This window comes from Bos indicus, chromosome X, assembly GCF_029378745.1.
Source record: "Bos indicus isolate NIAB-ARS_2022 breed Sahiwal x Tharparkar chromosome X, NIAB-ARS_B.indTharparkar_mat_pri_1.0, whole genome shotgun sequence".
In the NCBI taxonomy this organism is placed as follows: domain Eukaryota; kingdom Metazoa; phylum Chordata; class Mammalia; order Artiodactyla; family Bovidae; genus Bos; species Bos indicus.
The window spans coordinates 141,780,090-141,805,274 of NC_091789.1; the positions used below are offsets into that span (position 1 = coordinate 141,780,090).

Consider the following 25,185-nt stretch of genomic DNA (forward strand, 5'->3'; position numbering starts at 1 on the left):
GCCTAGCAGGCCCCAGTCCATGGGTTTGCAGAGTTGGACACAATGTAGCGACTAACAACTTAACTTTACAGACACACACACACTCACTCACTCACACACACACACACACACACACACACACAGGGCTTCCCTTGTGGCCCAGAGGTAACGAATCCTCCTGTAAGACAGGAGACATGGAGACATGGGTCCGATCCCTGGGTCAGGAATATCCTCTGGAGAAGGAAATGGCAACCCATTCTAGTATTCTTGCCTGGAAAATCCCATGGACAGAGGAGCCTGGCGAGCTGCAGTCCATGGGGCTGCAAAGAGTTGTACATGACTTAGCTACAAAACCACCACTACCATATACATATACATATATATTGGAATAGGAAATGGCAACCCACTCCGTATTCTTGCCTGGAGAATCCCACGGCCAGAGGAGCCTGGTAGATTATGGCCCATGAGATAGCAAGGAGTTGGACATGACTGAGCGACTAAGCAAACATATATATATGTGTGTATATATGTGTTCAGTAGCTCAGTTGTGTTCAACTCTCTGCAACCCTATGGATTATAGCCCTCCACGCTCCCCCATTCATGAAATTTTCCAGGCAAGACTATATATATATATATTTTTTAATTGTATATCTATTATTGTATATAAAATTGCATATATATTAAAATATATATATTAAAATTATGTTTTGAGCATGCTATTCACATACTCAAAAGTATGTTCAAAAACATGTTAAATGAGATCGCCATCAGTTAATAGAGGAAAAGGGTTTGCTGAAGCCCTAGTATTTGTCCACCACTACACAAGGCACGCTATTGGACGTAGAAGAAAAAATACACAAATGGGAACACAGACTACATGGACCCTGCTCACAAAAGAGCTGGGCTGGTACCAGCATGAGTGTGTGACTAGAGGGATAAAAAAAATACACGTATCCAAGATCAAAATAAGCCAGGTAAATAGAGGTCACAGACACATATTTTATTCTTAGCTTACTTCATGGAACATCTGTATCTTCAATTTGTAATTCAATCCCTTCTCTTTACATGCAAATAAAATATAGTTGAACTTCAAACTGGTGTATTTCATTCTCTTAGATTGGTGTGTAAGCCACTCTAAAAAGTGAGAAATTGGGGTGAGGGACTGGGGAGGGTAATTTTCTTATTCTCTTGCCAGGCCAGTGAATGCTACCAGCGTAAATAAGCGTGAAGCGCTTTTCAAGCTATGAAACAATGTTTTCAATTTACATGATTGAACTAAAAAGAGATCAAGATTTTTATTTTTTGGCCATAATGTTGTTTGCAAAATGCACTGTTTTTTCAAGTAAGCACAAAATTGGCCCCATACATTTTTAGAAAGGATAGAAAATTATTTTGGTGTCTTGAGGAGTTAAAGACGCTTCTTTAGGGAAATAAATCTTCCCAGTACATTTCAAGGAGACGCTGTCTAATTCACAAGGCCCGTGAGGAGGATGCAATGATTATCAGGCATGGAAGAGGCCCTGGGGGCGGAGGGAGCTCCACGTTTGCACACATCCCCCCAGCTCCCCCATATATACAATCCTCCAACATCAGCCCCAAGACTATGCTGTTCTCCTGAAAGAATGAAGTAGCCTGAAAACTGTATCCGTTGGAAGACTGAAAAGGGTAGCTGTGATGGTTGAGGCATTTGTAAGATTTAGAAATGAATAAGACTCTGTCCCAAGCCTCTGTCTGTGAGCCTCTTACTTCCTCTATTTTTGCTTTATTCTTCCTGCTCAATTCAAAGTTTGCAGAAGTCCCAGCCCAGACTGGACGGTGCAACCTTCAACTTTTACATAAGCTCCCTTGGCTTGTATTATTTCTGGGGGTTTGGCGGGGAGAGGGTCTAAGACTTTCACTGTCATTCTAACGGTGACCCTCAGGTCCCCTTTGTGAAAAGCACGGTCCACTCCAAACGCAATAGTGAGGGTATAAATCCCCAAACTGATTCATAAATACCCCAACCCTCTGCAAAGATCCTCTCTTGGGAAGAGAATTCTCCGTTTCCCAGCAAAAAAACAAAACAAAACAAAACAAAAGCAGCGTCTCTCCCCCACCCCCTCCATGTACAGCAGCAAAGTGTACAATGTGATAGATACATGCAGAAGCTTTTGGGTTTCGCCATCCCACACACCAAGCAGGCAAAATTCAATCCTTACCAGATTTCTCATTTTACTTTTTTTTTTTTTTTTCTGGCTACGTTTGAGCTTTGTTGTCCCGGGAGAGAAAGGTCTTCTCTCCCATCACTTGATTTCATGACTCACCCGTTTCCCCTTAAATGCTCATTTTTATTTTAAAACGGAGGAAGACTGGAGTTGTGTGCATTTCTTACCATCTGATTTCATCTTGGCATTGTTTGAAAAATGCAGTCAGTAAACACCTGAGCTTGGTTTTATCTTTGTGCCTTGGACATTTTCATTTTGCCCACACCCCTCCTTACAGGCAGGAAGAGAACACGCAGGGCTGGGGGGGGGGGGGCGGACTCCATCTTGAGAAGGCTCCCGGACTTTTGTGCTCACTGCTTGGTTCTTCACCTATCCAGCAAGGCGAAGCCCTCCAGGTTTTGCAGCCGCCGGTTTTCCACCTATCCCTGCCCTTGTGAAGCAGATAAAGGCTTCTTGGTGATGATCTGGTTGTCTATAAACCACAGGTAAATGGTTTCCTGTGCCTTTCTCAAAATAAGTGTTGAGCAAAAGGAAACGAAATCAACCAATTTAATCACCAACAATGTGCCCTCCAGCCCCTCTCCTTAAAAATGTGTATTTTCCTAAGTCAGTTTTTTTTTTGGTGGGGGTATAGTTTATGTCTTGGACATTTGCATTGTGAATCTCAGCTTTGCTGAACTATTTATTCAACGATCATTAAATGCTGTTTCCACTTAAAATTAATATTTTAAAAAATATTCGTGCCCTTCCTTATATAAAGGAGGAATCCGTTGAAGACGTTTAAGACATCCCCTCTCCTTTAAAACCCTGCCATCTTATTTCCCTTTCTGCACCTTAAATGCCTCTTGAACAAGGACTTGGGAGTTTTTTACCCATCAATATAGGTATTCAAGTAATTGAGAAGTTATCAAGGACTCAAAAAAGGTAAAGCTCTGGAGGGTGAGCCCATTAAATCCTATTGGACTTACACAGCACAATTTCATCCTTGCCCAGCTGCTGTCCTTTAAATTTGAAGATTTTTTCATTATCTAGATTGAGAATTTTAAGTCATATTTATTAATCCTAAATGCACTTATTTTACAAAAAACAACTTTAAATATTGAATTCGAATTGGAATCAGACATTAGACAAGGAAGCACGTCTTCAATCCTTTATAAAGCAGCTGTTAAATGTCATTTTTCCGTATATGACAAGACTGGTAACTGGCTAAATACGCCAAGTTTGACACCTGAAGTAGTGTGCTGTGAATTATACCACCTTCAATTTCTTGATCAGATGAGAGGTTCAATGTAGGCTTAACAAACCCTTTAAAAGTAAAGGACTGCAAATATTTTTATCAGTTTTCACTCAACTCCGGATACCAGGAATTCAATCAGCCTAAGAAAATGAACCATTTCCCAATTACCCAGTGTAGATGAGGTATTTCACATACCTGGATGAAACCCATTTTGGTCTTTTACCCAAATTGCCAGATGTTTGTCATCTATCACTCCCCAGGTCACCCACTTTGGACCCTTTTACCAAGATTTCATCTGAGTAAGCCACTCCTTTCAGAGACCAAAGCGTCACACCAGCCAGGTTTTAAAACTTTTTATTTGCATAATAAAAAAATTGTGCATTCCAATAATTAAAATCATTTGAACAACAAAAAAAAATGGCACTCTGATTAAACTGCATTTTACAGCCCGCAGAACACCTTGGACCAGCTTTTTACTCTAGATTTCACTGTCGTCCCACCCAGCTTCCTCCTTCACCAACATGCAAGTTCTTTTCCTTCCCTGCCAGCCACACAAGCAGATGGGAGAGGCAGGCGCGGCCTACGTTGTCAGTAGTTCTCCATTCTTTGATGTGAAAAGGGGTAGCACAGTCATTTAAACTCGATCCAACCTCTTTGCATCTTACAAAGTTAAACAGCTAAAAGAAGTAAAATAAGAAGGCAATGCTTGTGGAATGTACAGTGCATACTGGCGGCGCACGCTTCATTACGACTCGCCTGCTTGCTTCTCCTGTTCAATCGCTGTGATGGGAAAGAAAAAGAAAAAAGATGGAGCGGGTGAAGATGCGTATTCAGTATAGCGTAACATAGGATTACAGTCCTTTTTTTGAAAAACATCTCTCCTTATCATACACATTCTATCAAGTACCAATAGGCATTCCATCATGAAATGCTTATACAAAACAGAACATTTTTACAGATAAAAGGATACCGGCATCTGCATATTAATATGGAATATTAAACATTGCATTAAATTACTAAACCCCATTGTTTGTTGGCTGAAGTTTTAAATTAACCTTTGCAAGCCACCAGAATCAAAAAGCTGTTGGCTCCTCCCGCACTCCCTGCCTCCACCCCAATTCTTCTTCCAGCCCCTCCCATCCTCTCCTACCCACCCGGCCACTCCCTCTCAGCGTTTTCCAAAGAAGGGGGGTGGCTTACTTTCTTTCGAAGGCAGTGGATTTTTCTCTTGCGTTTCCGTTTTCTTCAATTTCGACTTATCGAACTTCTCAATCTCAGCCATATCGGGTTTGTCAGACATGGTTGCAGAGGGCGCTGCAGGTACAAAGCCAAGAGGTTGAGGGTGAGCCACCTACCCCTCGTCTGTCTGGGCTCAGAAAACGCCTTCTGCCTTCCTGTCTCCTGCCTGAAGACGCACTTTTAACTCCTACCACTTTCATTCAGGGCTAAACATCTTCCTCTTTCTACAGCGGGAAAAAAAAAAAGAAGAGCGCTTTCCCGCTCCCTTTAGGATTTCAAAACGCGAGGGGCCAAATTGGGAAGACCGCCCACGTTAGGAGGCGGAATCTCAGGCAAGCGTGAAATTAATCACCGTCGATTAATGGCGGCGTTTCAACATAAAAGTGAAGTCATTTCAAGTTTAAGGGGAAGAAAATCGAGTAAGATTTCCGAAAATGAAGCCAAGGCTGCACAAAATGTTTCTTTTTTTGTATACTTGGCCTCTTCCCCAAAGACGCGAGCCATGCGGCTTTCCTTTCTTCTCACAAAGGCGGCAGCTGCGGCCGGGCGCCACCGACCACCGCCCTCCCCGCTTCCTCCCTCTCGCCAACAATGCAGCCAGCCGCACACAAAGCTATATCGATTAGGATCTCCATTTAGGAGCAATTCGGCAGCTCTGCACACGTCCCCCTGCAAGGACGTTTTCAAGATTTCATAATATAGCCCCGCAGCCCTAAACCTAACACATACAGCCCACGAAGCCAACGGAGGCGAGAGAAATAACTGTGAGTCTGAAGCTCCGGACTTGGGTGGGTGTGAGCTGGAACAAAGGATCTTTCTATTCCTGATTCATCAACGCCTAAGAGGCTACGCATAATGCCTTTGAGAGTAGGAAAGAAAAAACTGTTCCCTTCCAAACGGCAATAACAAAAAGTCAGTTTTAAAACATATTTAAAAACCACCGAATTCCCGACCCCATTACCCATCTGAACGGTCTAGCATTCCCCATGCTCCCGAGGAGCAGCATTTTCCCAGGACGATCCCTCGCGCTGGGTTGCGGGCGGCGAGGGGGTGAGCGCGGGGCGGGAAGGGGAGCGGAGGGCAGGAGGTAGAGGGCCCCGGGGCTCACCGGAGCGAACTGCGAGCGAGTGAAGTCGAATCTGCGCTGTGGCCGCCGCGAGTGCCGAGCGGGGCGCGGCAGGCGCAACTATATGCGCGCTCCTATGCAAATGAGGTGACGTCACCCGCCCGCCCGCTTAACTCCTTCGCGCCGGGTTTCGTCTCCGGAACGGCGTCAGGGGCCTGTATGGCGTTTGGGGGGGGGGCTCCGCGTCCACCCATGCACCAAGCCACGACGAGGGCGGCAAAATAAAGCACGTAAAGCGTCCCATCCCCGCCGCACTTCCTTCGTAACGCATCCCCCTTCCCTTTATTGTTGGTTCTAGCTGCGTGGATTTTTGCAGCGGCCGTGAAAACCGGCCCTTGGGGATCCGAGCGTGATAACTAAGGGCCTGGGTGGTACCTAGCGGGACAGGCATTCCTTTACTGTGAAACTGCCTTTGTCCGTGGCAGACATCCCCCAGCCGGGGTGCAGTATGCCTCGCCCCGCGGCCTCGCCCACTTGCAGAGCTGCGATTCCTGTGACTCAGCTTTCAGACCAGTGGAAGCCCTACGCCCCACCCTAGCCCTCTTTGTCTCCTCGCTAGCATTCTCCTAAACTTGACTGCGAAGTAAAGCACCCTTAAGTGATTTTTTAAAAGAAAAATTTCTCACTGAAACACGCCTGTTTTTTTTTTTTTTTTTCAATGCTGTAATTGTGGTGGGCATCCAAACCAAATAACCGGAATATTTGCTAGTTGGTGGTTAATTTTTCAGGGATTTATTGAGTACGTCGCCTCCCTCTTAGAAAAATTAAGTCTCAAGTTCAAGCTCTGCTATTGACTTGCTGCCGGACAAGGGGGAAGTTCCTTTACTTTCCTGTTCCTTATTTCCCTAAATTATAAAAGTGATTGCTAAGGAGGCCCTGGTACAAGGCCAAAGGCTGCGGTCCCATTATGTCTAAAACCTGAATATTAAATTGAAAAGGCGAACTCTGTATTTCGAAGGGACTGTTTTGAGCAGGATTCCATTTTGAAGTGCGTATCTGAGTTACATCCGGAAACATGGGAGCTCGAGGTAGCGTGGAGCAGTTTTCAAAATGGCACCTGATTCTGTGAACACGAGGGACCCCCGCCCCTTGCGGCTGAAACAAGTTACAAATACCATGGGGGTGGGGCTGCCCGAGGCCTGTGAAGGGAAAAAAGCCAGGTTGCGAAGGTTTTCAGATAAAGCAGTTGGCAGTGCAATGCTCCCCTCCTCCTCCTCCCTCAGAAAATGTTTCTAGAAACCTCTTGCTAATCTCATTTATGGCAGAGGCTTTTGTCTCACTGGGGATTAAAATCAATTGTTATATAGACTCTTAACAGCAGGAGCACCTCCGACTTCCCCATTTCTTCGTCCACTAGACTTCCTTCTTCGTGGTGGGGAGCAGGTGATCGTCTGGTTCCCCAGTTCCTGCTCTGCTCGGCGGGCAGCCATTCTGCTCCCGAACTGGGGGCACTGAGCCTTCAGGCAGGCACAGGATGTCACCTCTCTGGTTCCACGTCCCTCTGACCTTCCCCTAGTTGACTGGTCGGTGAGTCCACTTCATCGTGGAAACTCAGGGTGGATTTGGGGCCCTTTTCAGCGACAGCTGCTTCATGCCAACACCATTTCTCTGGGGTCTGGAGAGTCCAGTTCCCCTCACCCAGCCGCTGTCAAAAATCACTTCTTTCCTCCTCAGTCTCCGGATCACAAGGGGACGCCACTAAGGCTCCCCGCTCCTCCCTGAGACCTTTTCCTCAGAGAGGGATAGGCCTTGCTGAGGCAATGCAGGAGTAGAAGTCTGCAGAAGCCTGGGGCATTTTTCCACTTAGGTAATGGCAGCTTTCCTGCTGCTTGTCTGTTTAGATACCGATAGAAAGGAAGGGAAAGTGGGGGAGGCGGCTCTCTAAAAGGAAGAGAGGCCCGAGAGTTGGCCCTGATGTCCTGACTTGCCTGGGGTGCTAGAAAGAATGGAGGGGGCAGCAGGAGGCAGATGGAAGCAAATGTGAATTCAAGGAATATTCCTCCGAGTTGTGTGACCCTGGCCTGTGAATGAATTTTTCTGTGTTTTCTCCTCTGCGAAATGGGCTTGGTCAGTCCTTAAACTCTCAGGGTTGCTGGGAGACCAAAATGCTTCAGACAGTGTGTGACACTGTTGTTATTGTTTTGCTTTGTATTATTATTATTTAGGATGGAAGGCTGAGGAAAAAAATGCTTAGTGTTTGGAATTGACTGCACATTTTATATTAGTTCTTTGTCTTATAAAGGACCAGTTGACTGAGAGTTTCGTGAGATCTTTTGCTAATTTTTCAGCCAATAAAAAATAATTCCAGGCAGGCATTGTAGTATGGGCTTTACATGTGTTTTCACCTTTCCTGCCCAGGGCCTTTCCATGAGGAGAGATTTACAGGTGGGGAAACTGAGGATTAGATATCCAGGGCTGTGAAAACTCAGCCAGTAGCAACTCTGTGGTACATGCTGAGAAAATTCTTCAGCCCCAGACCCCAAGTCTGCACCTGACACCCAGCAGGAAGAGCGTGGGGCAAACTGTCTTGTTTCCCACAATGCCTGGTTATGTAGTAGTTGCTCAGTTAACAGTGAAGGACGACCTGGGACTAACTGGCTTCAGTACAGAAGACCCTTGCCCCTGACTCAACTCCACTCTGCCCCTGTGACTCAGGCCACCATGCTTTCTTCGCTACAGTCCTTTCAGTATTGATGTTTTAGACGTCAGGGGGTCATTCCTGCCTCCTAGAAGCTGCCGTCTGTAACTGAGTTAGCATGTGCTGGGCCACCACTGGAGGTGAGAGGTCTCAAGCCCAAGAAAAGGCTTGTGGTTTGGAGGGACCAAAGAACAGCAAGCAGGGTGTGCTCGGCGCTCTCCAGCAAAAGCTGAGGAGACAGCCCACCTGGCCCCGGCCCTGCCTTCCTCATCCTGGGGGCCACAGACCCCGTGCAGACTGTGTCGAGAGAGAGCCTGCCCTGGAAGGTGGCCAGCTCCAAGTCCGTGCCCAGTGGAACCAGGAAGCGGTGTCAGGGCACGCTGTGTTTCATGTTGCTTTCCGGGGCGGGCTGGACACAGATTTGGAGCTATTTCCAAAGCTGGAGAAACAGGCCTTGAGGTCTGTTGAGTTCAGGAAAATTCATCCTATTATTTTTAAGTGATTTTGCGTACAGCACTGACCAGAGAAGAGGAAAAGGAATGGAGATGAAGCGGGGCTCCCAACTCTTTGCTTTCTGAGGCCCAGGTAGCTTGGTCCATGCTTTTGGGCCTCCTGCCATCTGCCCCCACCTGCCTCGATCCACCTTCCCCTGTGGCCCCGCAAGCTGCATCTGTTCATCCAAATCCCCTTAAAGACACAGCCCAAGCCCCCACCCCCACCCCACCGTGATGACAGGGAGGTGATATTTAGTGGTCTCACTATGTATTTTGGATCCTTGGTTAAAAGCCTTTTGTGTATAACATCTGATTTAATTCTCACCCTGAGCAGGGGCTACTAATATGCCCATTTTACTGCTGAAGAAGCTGAGGCTCAGGGAATCTAAGTAATTTGCTGGAGATTATCTCCCAAGGTCTGTCTACCGTGTCTACATCCCACGGAAACCTATCTCTCCTGGAGTCCCCAGCATGGGCGGCTCCGCATTGCACTCGGTGCCAGGGAACCAAAGGTGCCCCCAGCGAGGGGCTGAAAAGGAGGGGATGCTGCCAGGAGAACAGAGGAGAGTTGGAGAACACTCTCAAGAAGGTTGGCCTGGGGGCTGCTAACTTCCCTGTCCGCTTTGTTGATCTGATGGAATCTTAGAGCCGAGGGGAACTTTCCAGGGGATCTCATTCCGCCCAGTTCCCTTCTGTGGCTTGAATTCGCCTCTACAACATCCCCTCCAAGTGGTTACTTGGCCTCCTCACAGCAAGGGCAACAATAAGAAGGCAGAGAACTTTCCAATATGCGCAGGGGACAAGGATTTTCACCCGGGATTGCATTGAATGGGAAAAACTGAAAGGAAATAAAGTTGTAAGGCAGGCAGGGGCCAGAGGGTATAATAATAACAAAAACAACAACCAGAACTAGCACAACAAAACCAACCGCAGCAGTAGTCATGCCCATAATAATAGCCAAGAGTCTTTTGAGGGCTCGCCATAAACAGGGGAGCTTTCCATGTATCACCCCAAATCCTTGCACACATCTCAGACAGAGGCACTCTAAGGTTCCCCATTTTGCCAATGAAAGAATCTTGGAGAAATCAGATAACTTACCCAAACCACACAGTGAAAGCCTGAGGCAACATATGAACTCAGACTAGCTGGCTCAGAAACTGCCTCATTGAAACACAACACTTTTCTAAAAACCTACCCTAAGGCCTTTCGTTGTTCTGTAGGCCGCTTCAGGGTAGAGTTCTGTTCCATTGCAAGAAACCATCCAGGGTTTCCAGCACTAAAACGTTGAAGCATACATATCATAGTCATAGATCATATCAATTAAAAATTTGCCTGCTCCAATTTTCAAATGATTTTGTTACAGTAACCCAATCTGCTTTTTGCCTCCTCCGACACAGCCTGACACAGTCGCGGTAACGATTCTTTATCATGAACACTGACAGTTTCACACAGCTTTTGACTACTTTAATATTTTCCCCTGCAGTTGTTCATATTATGGTGGTTAAAAAAAAAATTAGTAGGTCAAATAACATATTGAAAGGCGAGGCATTACGTACAGCCCATGGCCTTCTGTGTTAAAAATGAAACTTTTTATTCCACTGTGAAGTCGAATTATCATTAGCAAGTAGAAAGTGTTCATGTATTTTAATGTGCTTCTTTGAAGGACGCCAAAGCTTTTTTTATAGAATATAGTTCCCACATCATCAGCAGAAGGTGGCTAATGGCTAATGAGAGAAATGAAGCTGAGGTGGGCAATGGACAGGTGGCCCAAATTTGGGGGGACACCTCACATGGGCCCTAATCAGGCTTATTGGATGACTGACCATTGCTCCTCCCCTAGGTTGGATTTTTGGGGCCTGTGATGTGTGCTGTTGCACAAGGCCGCACACTCACAGAGGCACTGTGCTTCGCTTAACACTCTGCCACTGCCATCTTGAAAGTCTTAATAATTTTGAACCAAGGGCCCCATGTTTTCATTCTGCACTGTGTCCCCAAGTTATGAAGCCAGTCCTGCCCCTCTCGTTCTCATTCCCTCTGTGCTCCCAATGCCCCTGGCTTTTCCTGGGGTCCACTGACTCATCTGCCTGGAATGCCCTCTCTTATCTTGACCACTCAGCTGCCTAGGTGTGGAAAGGTTTGAGTGTATACATGAGATGGTTCAGCCTCTCCCTCCTCTGCTAAGCTTCAAAGTTGCACTTGGAGGTGGTGGCCTGGGGTAGTCACTGCCTTTTTTCAAGGAGCTATGCCTGATGCATATGCCAGCTCTCTTCCCTTCTTTTCTTCCATGTTATTTTTCCTGTTCGAGGCATACCTGCAGTGATTGGCCTACTTGCGCATCAGAACTGACTGGCATATACCAAGGCCAATGAAGGAACAAGCCTTTCCCAGCATCTCCACCCACTTCCCCAAGTCTCCCTTGAGCCTTCCCAGGGAAAGAACCTCATAGGCATCGTTTCCATCAAAGCAAGAAGATGAGGAGGAGGATGTCATCTTTTCACCCAAAGGCAACACATGGAGCAAATGAAAGCACCAGGAAAGAGAGAGCTGAGTTCCAGCTTTATGCCATGCCATTTTTAGACAGGAATGAACTGTCTGAGAGGGTCAAGATGATATGGACAAATGGGATTCCTAGACACCACAATGACCAAATCTCACTTTAGCAATAGATTTTACTAAATATTTAAAAGTTAATCATATTCTTCACAGAGGTAAATAGTTAATGTTCATACGACCCAGTAATTCTACTTTTAGAACTGAACCCCTGTTCAATTGCTGATAACAGTGCCCCAAAGAACTGAAAGCATGTACTCAAATACTTGTACACTGGTTCACAGCAGCACAATTCCAATTGCCAAAAAGTGGGAACGGTCCAAATGTCCCTCAGTGGATGAATGGATAAATAAAATGTGGTCTAGCCATATGGTGGAATATTATTTAGCCATAAAAAGGAATGAAGCACTGATGCATGCTGCCACATGGAAGGCCCTTGAAAACCTGCTAAGAAGCCAGATACAGAAGACCATGTATTATATGATTCCATTTATATGAACCATCCAGAAGAGACAACTCCATGGAAAGAGAAAGGAGATTAGAGGTTGCCAAGGAATTGGGGAGGGAGGAAAAGGGTGTGGTGACTTAACAGGTCCAAGGTTTCCTTTTAGGGTGATGAAAATGTTTGGGAACTAATTAGAGGCAGTGATTGCATCAGGCTGTGAATGTGCTAAATGCCACTGAATTGTTCACTTTTAAATGGTTAATGTTATGTGAATTGTAACTCAATTTTTAAAATGAAAAAAAAAGAAGAAAAGTGAATCTAGTCCCATTTCCTCACTCCCCAGCCTCTGGTTCTGAGGAAATGGGAGGGGAGTCAGGGTGGAGTAAGCTTCAGGGGTTCTTAACTCTTTTTGTGCCAGGGCGAACTAAGGAAACCTCTAGACTCTCAGAATTATATAAATGCAGAAAACAAAAAAGCTGGGACCACGAATGAAAGCAGTTCCATTTCCATACAGTTACCGCAAGGGTTGTAAGCATTGTGATGTAGTGATATACATGCTTCTTTCTGCATTAAATAACACAATTTAGGAGGCGGTCACACACCCAGCATAATTCAAACTGGGGATGAGTGTGTAGTGTCCACAATCTGCGAAATGTGGACACGTATAAAAATACCTGTGATTTCTGTTATTGCCACAATCTCAGGAACTGCTGATAACAGGGGTTCCTTGCTGTTACGGACAGAATGTTTGAACGAAGGCAGGTGTCTATAAGCCAGGAAGCGAGCTCTCACCAGACACTGAATTTGCCAGCACCTTGACTGTGGACTCCCCAGCCTCCCAAACTGTGAGAAATAAATGTCTTTTGTTGGACTTCCCTGGTGGTCTGGGGGCTAACATTCCATGCTTCCAGTACAAGAGGCCTGAGTTCAATCCTTGGTCAGGGAACTAGATCCCACATACCTCAACTAAGACCCGCAACAGCCAAATAAATAAACATTAAAAAAAAATGTCTGTTGTTGAAGCTAAGAGATGTGCCTCCACCTACCCTTGAAGGAAATGCTAACACTCGGTTAGAGGTTGATGCAAATAAAGATGTGATTTTTGTCTAAGTTCATGGATTCTCTCCAGAGATCACTTGAATGTCTGTGGACCCGAGTCTATCTAAAAGACATGTCTCTTGAATTAGAGAAAGTCCCCAGCAGGGTTTCTGAGACAGAAAGGAAGAGATGGTTACCAATATATCTGGGCTTCCCTGGTGGCTCAGACGGTTAAGAATCCGCTTACAATGCAGGAGACCCGGCTTCCATTCCTGAGTCCAGAAGATCCTCTGGAGAAGGGCATGGCTACCCACTCTGGTATTCTTGCCTGGAGAATACCATGGACTGAGGATCCTGGCGGGCTACAGTCCATGGAGTCACAAAGAGTCAGACATGACTGAAGAGACTTAGCACGCACGCACACACATATCGGATAAACCACTGAAGAACTCTGCTGTGGAAATTTAATCTACTCCTTCCCCCTGCATGCTGTCTGCATGGCCTAAATTCCACAGTCGAGAACAGATTACCTAAAAAGGTTTAGGCACTAGCTCAGGGGAACCAGCATATTGGACAACAGTTTGGAAAAAAATTAAACTAACACGACTGGCTAAGAGCTTACAGGTGTCACCTTACATTCTGGGCTGCGGTAATTCTTATGTAATACAACTCACATTTATCTGATGTTTCTACACTTTATCAATGCATTTTCTCATTTTGGCATCATTTTATCCTTCAAGCACCCTTATGCAGATAAAGGAATGAGGTGCTGGAATCAATCTTTCCCAGAGGATGAAACTCAGCACAGAGAGTTTTTGTGACCTGCCCAAGGGTATTCAGCTGGTTAGCTGAGCCAAGACCACAAACTAACTCCTGACTTGAAACTGTAGGCCCCAGTCCTCTAGGCATGGTTTTAGGTGTCTAGAGCTCAGACAACGCATCCTTCAGGAGAAAGATTTGAGATCTAGGATGACAAGGAGCCAAATTCAGTCACTTGTGAAACACCGTCATCTATGGGCAGTATTATTAATATAACTAACTGTAGGATGGGGCTTCCCCTGTGGCTCAGCTGGTAAAGAATCCGCCTGTAATGTGGGAAACCTGGGTTCGATCCCTGGGTTGGGAAGATCCCCTGGAGAAGGGAAAGGCTACTCACTCCAGTATTCTGGCCTGGAGAATTCCACAGATTGTATAGTCCGTGGGGAATTCCTCATTCATGAAAGTGGCTCACCCAACATACTTATACACATGCTCTCCCCCGACTCTTATTTTACTACTTACGGGCCTTGGCACAGAGAGTAAGCGTACATTTGGACTTCAGTCTCTTTTTCTGTCTACATCCAGACAGGGACATAATTTTAGTTTGGGCCAGGAGGAGGTATTTTAATGTCTGAGTTTTCTATTTTGTACTCTATGGCTATGTTTGCATAAATGCTTTACTTTTTTAGCTAAAATACTTGATCTGGTTTTGCATATGAAAGAATGTAGCTGGCCTTGGTCCCTGGTTCCCTGGAGGGAGCCTTGAAACTTTTGGCATTTCCCAAGTGTTTGGGGTGTCTTTATTATTCCTGATGGGCCCCTTGGACCAGTCCCACTTGTTTATGATAACAAGGTGACTTACAGAAAAGCTGCAAAAACACAATGAAGAAACAATGAAGAGTTCCTGTTTACTCATCATCCAGATTCACCAATTGGTAATATTTTGCTTTATCGTTCTTTCTCTAACGCTTTATCTGTCATCTATCTCCTAAACTCTTTGCAAATATGACACTTTTTAGCCCCAAATAATTGGTGTGCATTTACTAAGAGCAAGGCCCTTCTCCAGCATAGCCACTGGACAATTATCAGTACTAGGAAATTTCACATTGCTCCAACACTGTTATCTTAGCTACAGACCCAATTCACTTTCTGCCAATTAGCCCGAGACGATCCTTATAACATTTTTTTTTTCTGATCCAGATTTCAATCCAGGAGCATGTATCACATTTAGTTGTGATGTCCCATTAGTGTATTTTAATTTAGAACTTCCTCAGTCTCTCTTGGTGTTCCATGACACGAATATTTTTGAAGACGACAAGCCAGTTGTTTTGTGGAATTTCCCTTGAATTAGGTTTGCCTGATGTTTCCTCGTGATTAGATTGGGGCTTTGCCTTTTTGGCAGGAATACTACACAAGGGATGCTGTGGCCTTTTCAGTGTCTCCCATCAGGAGGCACGTGGTACTGGTTTGTTCCATTGTTGGGGATGTTAATGTTGATCACTTGACTAAGGTGTTCTCTGCCAGATTCCTCCATGGAGAAGCCATTATGCTATGAGACGTGCTTTTGATTGTATCTCTGTTCCTTACGTGGTGTGGCTCTTTTAGCAGTCCTCAAAAAGAACTCTTAGCCCAGTAATACCACAGACTTGGTGGATTACAAACAACAGAAATTTACGTCCTACATTTCTGCAGGCTGGATGTTGAGATCAGAGTGCCAGCATCATTGGGTGAAGGCCCTCTTCAGGGCCACAGAGTTCTCATTGTAGCCTTAAGTGGCAAAAAGGCTAGGGAGCTCTGTGTGTGTGTGGGGGGGTCCTCTGTTATAAGGGCACTAATAACATTCATGAAGGCCTCACCTCTTGATACCATCACATTGAGGGATAGTATTTCAACACAAGAATTTTGGAGAGGACACGTTCAGACCATACCAATCACTCATGGTGGGATTAATTGTAACCTCCAAGAAGGTGAATTACTCTCCCCACCATGCAAAAACCCAGCTGAGATTCTATACGACATTGAAGGATCTGGAGAAACCATGTTCACACCATCCCCGCTTACAGGTAACTTGGCTGTCACTTGAGCAGTACCGCAGTATTCAAAATGTATGCCATTTCCAAAGGAAAATATTTAAAAAGATAAAACATGGCAAATATATTTTCATGAAGTAGACTCATTAAGGTCTTTTCTTATTAGATGCTAGGGTATGGGGTAATGGGGGCTGCTTGTTGAACCTCATAGGATATAATTTGATCTCAAAAGGCAGACCAGAAAGTTGAAGGACTCCCTTCCATCAGTGCCCTATGCAGTGTTTAGAGTCTCAGAGGGTCTTCGACTAGCCTGGCATTGAATAGGTGTTTGAGAATCATTTGTTAGTTGAGGGGAGCCTGCTGTCCACCTGCCGTGCTGGGGGACGTGGACTGAGCCTTTGGGGGGAATCGTGGCTGAGAGTAACAATACAAGGCTCATCCCCAGAGGACTGTCCCACGTGTTCCAGCATTCCCCTAACGACCTGGCTGGGTAGGCAGAGCAAACACCCAAAACATCCATCTTACAATGGAAGAAACTGAGGCCCAGAGATGTAACATGCCCAAGGATGCTTGGTGAGGGAAACCAACCATTTAATGTGACAGTTTCAGTTTTCTTTTTCAGCATCTGATTTGCATTTTCCTCCCTCAAACAGGGGCAGCAAGTAAGGAGAAGGTGAGGCCTCAGATACTGCAAAAGTTGTTTTGACTAGGTCAATTGACATCAGTTTTGTGTTTTGGGGTGCATTTTGTTATCTGTTTTGCTTTGATGGGAACACACTAACATTTGTAGTTCTAAATACTCTCTGTTGGATCCTCTTAATAACCCCAAGAACTTGGTCTTAGGATGCTCATTTCACAGATGGAAAAACTGAAGCTGTGGAGTTTGGCAAATGGCTCATCTGGTTCCACAGTCTGGTCTTGAAGCCCCTTTCACTGAGCCAGAATTGATGTGAGGAGATCCCTGCCCCCTGCATAGGAAGCTTTCAGATGCAAATCAAATAAGGAACCCTCGTGTGTCCCTTTCAGACTGGCAAAGTGAGAAGGTGGGGTAAACCTCCAGACCTGAGGTTGGTCAGAATGCAAGGGAAGGAGAGTGGGAAGCAGTTCTCCCAGGCCCTGGTGGGAAGTATAAATTCAACTTTTCAGAGGTACCAATGGCTTTCCCAGCATTTCTAATGTGATCTAGTGATTCCACTGTTAAAATTATTTTCAATGGCTGTATTTGGACACACACAGAGAGAGATATCTACATCCATATACATATATATTAATAACCTTTTCCCCATAGCACTGTTACTAAGAGGAAAACCTACAATCAACCTAAGTGTATATTAATTAGATCACTTAAATACAGGATAGAATACCCAAACAATGGAAAATGACACAGCTGTTATAAAAAGATTGGGGCAGGTTTATTCACAATGCCCTGAAAGAATGTCCAAAATATACTTACATGAATAAAAGAGAACCTCAGAAATAGTGTACGATCTCCTCCGTGCAATAAAAAAGTGAGATGTATTGAGACAATTGCCAAAAGGGAGTTTTAAGAACCGTGAATAGAGGTTACCTCTGGGGGAGGAAAATGGACAATCCTCTATTATTTACATTTTTCCCAGAAGCATGTACTATACCTTTCTATTTTAAAATATTTTAAATCATTTTATGTTTTCCTTTCATCTTTTATAGATTTTAAAAATATTCTTTATGGGGATGGTGGGGGACACTATGTATTACTGTGTGTTGGGGCAGGGGGTATATGGGAAATCTCCATGCCTTTCACCCAGTTTCGCTGTGAACCTAAAACTGCTCTCAAAAATAAAGCCTACTGAAAAATATAAAGAGCTATATATATTATTTGTACCCTTTCCTGCCCCCCAAAACTTCATAAAACCAACACAAATGGGAGCTGAGTATGCATTTGAAAAAAATCAAATGTGACCTTGGACTTGGGGTTTCTTTAGTAAGAAAACACCTTTGAAAGGAAGTGAAACAGGCCTTCAGGAAGGTGTAGGGGCACTTCCTGCTTAGCTGCACTTGAAGGAACTTGAGTTCTTAAAGGGGCAGGAGGACAGTCTTCTCCAAACCATGGCTCTTACAATCCAAAATCAAACTGGCTGTAAACAGGTCCTCAGCGGACTTCCATTCTAGAAGGCAACTCAAGTACAGTTGAGTTATCCAGCCCTGCACAGGTGCAGTTCAGAGCCATCCTTCTGGACAGCAGTTCTGTATTGGAGGTTCCCTTGTAAGGTGTGAGCACCACATTTCAGTTCGGTGGACTGAACTATATTTTCAGGACATTCCGCCCCTGGATTCATGTAATGGTGTATGTGCGTGTCTGTTATCCACGTGTTGGGTTTCTCTAAGTGGAGGCCCCAGGGGCCAGGCTGGCCCACGATAAAAGCTTATGCGGGTGCAGAGGCTTCGTGTTTAGCTGCTGCTATTATTTTTACATCTTCTCACTCATTCCTGCCCTCCTGACAGCCAAGCAAGTGTGTGATAGGGCAGCCAGCATCCCACTTAGAAGGGAAGGAACAGGACAGATGCCCAGCGACTTGCCCAAGGTCTCTGGGTGTGTAGCGAGCCCACAAGCAGATCCCAAGCCTAGCAAGTTGGCCTCCAGCCCAGTGCCCCCGCAGGGGAGGAGCCGTGGTTTCCTGGGGTTTCATCATTCGTCAGTCCGTTTATGTGCAAGTAACTTTCCACTGACTTCTCCTGTGCCTGCCCCGAGGGTTAAATGCCAATGAAGCGTGGCTGTGGGAGTTCTAACCAGGGCGGGGTCCACGTGGGTAGTGGATGAGGGGAGAGCCTGGGAAAACAGGTGAGGCTGGTGCAGGCAGCATCGAACCTTCCTTCTCTGCCTCTCATCTATGCCCACGATCCCCAGTGACTCCCACTTGGCGGCCTTGTGGGCTTCAGGGCCTGGGAGACGAAAAAGGGTGGCACAGAGGAGGAGGTAGGGGGTGGGAGACAGAACGGAGCATCTTCACAGCTCGTTCCTTCTGACATCAGCCAACTGTGGTTTTCCCGGCAGTATGTTCACCTCCAGGGAAGCCCAGCAGAGAAGCTGCCCGCACCTGCCCTACAGTCGCCATGATCACTGCCGATACTGACAGGATTCTGACGCCCTGGTGAAGACCGTGTCCTGTGTAGCCTTAAAGGAAACCCATCTTCTCCTTTTCCCCACTGTTTCCCACCACACCCCAGCATGGATGCTCCATTTAGCGGGTTAAAAAAGCAGGGTGTTCCAAGACTAGACTTTCAGATAAATAACAGATAGCTTTTGGAGTCTGTTATCTCATGCAGTCTTCGAGACATTTAAATTTAAAGGTGATTCCTCGTGTATCTGAAAGTCCAGTTTAATGGGGCATCAGAGAGTTGATCTGGCAATCGTACCCTGAGAAGGGACACTTAGACCTGTCCACCAGACAGCTGAAGAGCTGTCTGTCCACCCAGATCCACCCAAACACAGGCAGGCAGGCAGGCAGGCAGGCAGGCAGGCAGGCAGACACACACACACACACACACACACACACACACACACACACACACACACAAAGAGCCCTTAGTCAGTCTCAGGCCTCTCAGTTCTCCCCCAGGGCCTCCTGCCAGCCCTGCCCCACCGGGTCCTCTGAAAGAGGAGGGAGGGGGAGGGGAAGGAGAGGAGGGGGAAAGAGAACTCTGGCATCAGGGGCAGCAGCCCAGAGGAGGCTGCAGACAGCCCAGCAGATGGGAGCCACCAACAGCACAAACAGGCCTGCGAGGCTTGGAGCTGGTCCACCAATCACGCCCACGATCAGATCCACAGCTCCTGTGTGTCAAGACAAATGAGCCAAAAGACTTCCCTGCACTGCCTAAGGCCCTGTGGGATATGTGCATTGAGCCGAGGCTCCTCCTCCCGCAGAGGCTGGCCCCAGTCCTGGCTTCTGGTGGCCACACAAAGGCAGGATTGAGAACGGGCAGCCAGGGAGAGCCAGCTCCTGGGGACACAGAAAGTTTCTGTCCTCACCCCTCAGCACCTTCCAGCTCTCGTGGGGCAGAGAACGGCTTGGAGAGGCCACCATGCGCCAGGCAGCGTGCTCACACGACCGCAGCGTGCCTGCCCTTGCAGACTTCTCTTCCTAATCAACTCGATGGACAGTGAATTTACATCAAATAAAGCACATTCATTTTAGGTTTCCATCCGTGGATGTGGATGACCACGTGCGCCAGTGTCTCCATCATCCCAGGTGCTGGAGATACAAAATATTTCTGTGGCCCTAGAAAGTTCCTTGCCTCTCAGCCATTTGAGAGACTTGGCTTTAAATGGCGCCCTCCTGGGTGAAGCTTTGACTTCCTGAAGCAGAAGGCAGTTTCCCCACACCCCCTGCCTCGGGAAAATCTTCCATTGTTACGATTGCTCCCCTTGTTGCCATCTGTCTGCTTGCTCCCTGTCAGGCCTGTTTCCTTGGGGCGGGCCTAGGTTTTATTTCTGTTTGTATCTCTGGGACACAGACACCTATCAGCCCTGAGGGAATAAGGTTTGCTGAATGCTTCTGGGGCAGAGTTGAACCCTGAAAGTAGGAAGATGATGAATCCAGAGAGTTTCTCTTCCAAGGCAGGTAAAGATCAGGTCGTCTTCCCCTCTCCCCTGTGGCCTGGCTCAGCACAGATTTCTGATCTTTTATCGGTCTCTGTTTATCAGGAGCCTGTATCAGTAAACAAAAGAAGTTTCGAGCATCAAGCCCTAAGCCCCTGCGCCGGCCCCAAGCTGTGCAACTGAGGGAATTCAGGCTTGAGACAAGCAGGATACTGGCCCTGAGGTGCACATCAAAGGAATGATTTCAGTGAGCCCAGACTCTTTTATCTTCTCATACTTAGGAAAGCACCAAATTCATTAACTAGAGATGTCTGGTTTTCTTTATCAGTAATCTTTTGACGTGCTGACGACGGCATTTTTGCATTAACTCCTGTATTTCCTGGCTCCTCCCTTACCTTTTGAGAGCACTTCTGCAGAGTGATGTGAGAGGCTGTGATCTGGGCCTAAGTCCTCAGTTTGCCCGCCGAATAAAACCTAATTCTCAACTTTTAGGTTGTGCTTTCCCTCTCTTTTTTTTTTTTTTTTTCAGTCAACAACCCCATGTGGGAGGACCAGCCCATGAGTCCTTCTTTCCAGGACAAGCAAAAGGCTTAATCCACCCTTGTGACCATAGTGTCAGCTGATGGTACCTTCATTCCCAGTGACAACAGAGAAGTAATAATAAAGATGATATAACTTATATAGATGCTTCTGATCTTCAGTGTCATTCAGGATCATTGTAGAAAGTCTGAAGAATATGATAACTGACATATATGGGCTGCTTATCAAGCATGCCAGGGACCAATTCAAGCAATGCTCATTTCATCTTTAGAACAAGGTAATGAGTTAGGCATGAGGTAAGAACTAGCATTGTTAACCGCCCGCCCCCCCCCGACCAACACACACACCCTTTATAGAAAGGAGCCACCTAACTTGTCCAAATCCCATGGCTAAAAAGTGGGAGCTGGGATCTCAATCCAGGCATTCAGGCTTGAGGTGGGCCACTACCCAGGCCCCTCCCAAGTGTAAGAGAAGACTCTGCGAGAGATTTGGAAGAACACTCCTTTTTTTTTTTTTTTTTCTTTTTCTGATTTTGTTTTAACTGCATAGTTTCTTTCCTCTGAAATTGACAATTATTGTCATATGATATAATTACATACAAGGAACACAATCAAAGAACTGATAATACCTCTGGAAACTGGAATATTCAGGGGGAAAAATCCAAATTGAGAAATAAGTGAATGTAGAGCCAGTGACAGCTGTTCTTTTCGGGAAGTGAAATCAATTTTTATCTCCTCAAAGAATTTCTTCTTCCTGAAGAAATGTATCCTGTTCACTGCGGGCTCAAAGGCTAAGTGTGTGTAGGTGATGATACCCCAAGACAGGCCTGAGGTCCCCAAAATGAAAGGCCAGGTCATCAGGCCTCAGCAGCTTTTCCTCCCCCCCCCCATATGCAGATGGTAACCCAAACTCATCATTTTGACTTGCCTGGGCTTGGGAAGATCCCCTGGAGGAGTGCATGGCAAACCATTCCAGTATTCTTCCTGGGAAATCCCATGGACAGAGGAGCCGGGCGGGCTACAACCTATAGGGTCACAAAGAATCGGACACAACTGAAACGACTTTGCACGTGCACACACACACACACACACACACAAGTTGTCCATTTCTCCCCATTTCCCTGCCTCTGCTCCCAGAGCCCCTCATCATTGTGCTCCTAGGGTGTCATCAGAACAGCTTCCTCCAGGTCGTGCTCGTGCCCAGGCCTGCCCTGTTCCACACAGCCCCTCAGGAGAGTTCTCTGACCTGTGTCTACATCACCTCCTGTGTCTAAACCTTCCAGTATGTTTCGAATGTATGCTATTTACCAGCATGCTTCTGCTTCCTGCAAGTCCCCAGACCGGCAGTCACAAGGGTACCTCATCCCTCATGCATATTCCTCTCCATTGCCTCCACTTCCAGACCACTGCATACACCATTCCTGCTGCTAAGAATGCACGAGTCTGGGGGGTGGGGTGGGTTGGGGGCGGGGGAGGAAGGCTCAAGAGGGAGGGGACATAGATAGGATTCTGATGGATTCCCCTTGATGTGCAGCAGAGAGCACCACAGCATTGGAAAGCAATTAGCCTGAAAAAAAAAAAAAAGCATGCTTACTTCCAACCTGTAATTGTCCTGACTCTGACACTGACAAGCCATGTAACTATAAAATAAAAATAACTGTGAAGGGCATAGAACAGGGTGGGCAACACTGGGAGCGAGCAATAAATGAGACACATCTTTTCTCTCCGTCTCACACAGGAGGAAACACAGCCTCAGTGAGTTCATCAGTGGCCCATGGATGTCACGTGACAGAAAGTGACGCAATTCACTTTCACTTCTCTGTGAATGTGAACTTTCCTACGTAGCCCTGACTTTTCTCAGCACGTGATCACATCTGCTCTCAGTGCATTAACTGTGTGACAGTAGCTAAGACCTGTTCATACCTCTTTTACTCCTTTTTATAAAGCCTTGAAAGTAAGCCAAACACAGAGCTGGCATTTCTCACATTTGATAAATGAGGGCAGAGTAAATAAGTGACTAGCCTAAAGGCTCAAATCCAATTATCAGCTTTGCTGAGACAAAGATGGCGACATCAGAGTCTGGGGCTCCTATAACTCATTCATCACGATGTCTGGAACCAGAACCTTCCTTCCTCTCTGCAGATTGCCCAACAGGACACACACTGGTCTGGGGGACAAGCTACTTCTGGGGCCGATGGGTAGGTAGTCTTGATCTTTCCTGCAGCTCCCAGACTGCACTGAGGGAAGTGGGGGATGGGAGGAAGGCAGCTCCAGACACTACCAAGAGATGCTTTTAACTGTCGTGAAGCTGTGACAGCCCAGCCCTATGATTCTTGGTGATGATGAGGTGCAGTAATATTGCTAATATCAGAGTCTAGCATTCATTCACACATTAATTCATTCTGAATCGAGTTACTATGCTCTGGTCTTGGGGGAAAGTAGCACACTGGCAGAAAGTGATGCAAAAGTGAGGAGCAAACTATCTTGCTGTCAGGGATTAGGGAGAAGACGGACAGGGAGGCCAAGAATTATAACCATACAGTAAACCAGAGGGCCCCAAGCTCACGGACCAGTACCACCTGTCAGATGAGCTGCAGCATTGGATTAGAAGCAAAGCACGATAAACCTAATGCGCCTGAATCATCCGGAAACCATCCCGCCCCCTCTCCAGTCAGAAAACTGTCTTCCACGAAACCAGTCCCTGGTGCCAAAAAGGTTGCGGACCTACATAAACGCTAAAAGCCAGGTATTACGGGAAACTCAGGGGTAAAAGCAAAGGTATAGAAAGAGTGAGAGGCGAAAAAAAACAAAAGCCTCTCCCAGACTGTGGAAGCCAGTCCACTGTATTCCCTTCCGATGGCTGCTGTAACAAATGACATGACTTCGGTGGCTTAAACACCACAAATGTATTCTTACGGCTCTGGACATCAGAAGTGCCTCATAGGTCTCACGGGGCCACAGTCAAGGTGCTGGAGGGCTGTGTTTCTGTCTGAAGACGCTAGAGAAGAATCTGCTTTCTTACCTCTTGCAGCTTCTACAAGCCATCTGCACTCTTTGGCTTGCAGCTCCTTCCTCCATCTGCAAAAACAGGAAGGTAGGGACTTCCCTGGTGGCCCAGGGGTTGAGAATCCACTGGCCAATGCAGACGCCACCGGTTCCATCCCTGGTCTGGGAAGCTCCCACACACCGTGGGGGGCAACTAACCCGGAACTAAGTCCCGGCGCCCACGTGCCGCAACTCCTGAAGCCCGGGAGCCTAGAGCCAGTGCTCAGCAACAAGAGAAGCCAATGAAATTAGAAGCCTGTACACCTGTGACAAAGAACAGCGTTTCTGAGCCCCCTCCCCACGCCCCCCAATCGCTGCAACTAGAGAAAAGCCTGCGCAGCAACGAAGACCCAGCACAACCAAAAATAAATACGGTAATTAAAACGAAAAAAAAAAGGCAAAAAACTCCAGCAACGCAGCCTCTCTTTGGCCCTTTTCCTTTAGCTACATTCCCTCTGCTTCTCCCTCCGTCTTCGACTTGTAAGGACGCTTGTGATTACATTGGCTTCATCTGGGTAATTCAGGAGTCCCTATTTTCAGGTCAGCTGACTAGCAACCTTCATTCCAGCTGCAACGTCAATTCCCTTCTGGCACATGACCTTCACAGTCACAGGCTCCAGGCAGTGGGCTGTGAACAGCTTTGCGGGCCATTATTCTGCCTGCTGCACCCATTTCATAGATTACAGTGTGGCCTTGAGCAGTTTGTTCTAGACTCTCCCAGCCTATAAATAACATCTGTAAACAGTAGAAATCACACCCACCCTGCCCGTCTCACAGTGTTGTCCTGAGAATTTAATGAGAGAGTGTATGTGAAAGTACCAGAAAAAATACTAAAGCCCTATGTTGCTATATGGGGTGGCTCAGTGGTAAAGAATTCACCTGTCAATGCAGGAGACACAGGAGACCTGGGTTTGATCCCTGGGTCGGGAAGATCCCCTGGAGGAGGACATGGGGACCCACTCCAGGACTCTTGCCTGGAGAATCCCTTGGCAGAGGATCCTGGCGGGCTGCAGTCCATGGGGTTGCACAGAGTGACTGAGAGCATGGCAGCATATGTGTTTGTATGGTCAGGGATGGGGTGGTGGGATGACAAGGACATACCCTCTTGTGAGTATCTGTGACATTCTAGGAAGGCACCACAAGATGGTTTCTCCTAGGTGGTACACATCTCTTCCCAATTCCACATTCAGTGACGTCCCACTGGTATCTGGAAATCAGCCATGGTGGGAGCATTTACATCATGGAAATAGGCAAACACTACCAATCAGGGTGCTTCCCATGCCCCT

General features: G+C 46.5%; 2 protein-coding genes across 6 annotated transcripts in view; both read right to left on the bottom strand.

Moving 5' to 3' along the window:
• Positions 1–3,757: 3,757 nt before the first annotated feature.
• On the bottom strand, positions 3,758–5,912 carry TMSB4X (thymosin beta 4 X-linked). The gene is made up of 3 exons (XM_019956090.2): positions 5,768–5,912; positions 4,621–4,734; positions 3,758–4,200 (listed from the first exon to the last, which is right to left on the bottom strand). Exons 2-3 carry the CDS (start codon positions 4,718–4,720, stop codon positions 4,166–4,168), a joined length of 135 nt encoding a protein of 44 aa, XP_019811649.1. The 5' UTR covers positions 4,721–4,734; positions 5,768–5,912; the 3' UTR covers positions 3,758–4,165.
• Positions 4,621–25,185, bottom strand: part of TLR8 (toll like receptor 8) — a 46,068-nt gene continuing 25,503 nt past the window's right edge. For all 5 annotated transcript variants that reach the window (XM_070784738.1, XM_019956418.2, XM_019956419.2 and 2 more), the window contains 3 exons: positions 23,877–25,106; positions 21,783–21,879; positions 4,621–4,734 (listed from right to left, as the gene is read on the bottom strand). The gene's annotated coding sequence lies outside the window, so the exon portion shown is untranslated. The remainder of the gene's footprint in view (positions 4,735–21,782; positions 21,880–23,876; positions 25,107–25,185) is intronic.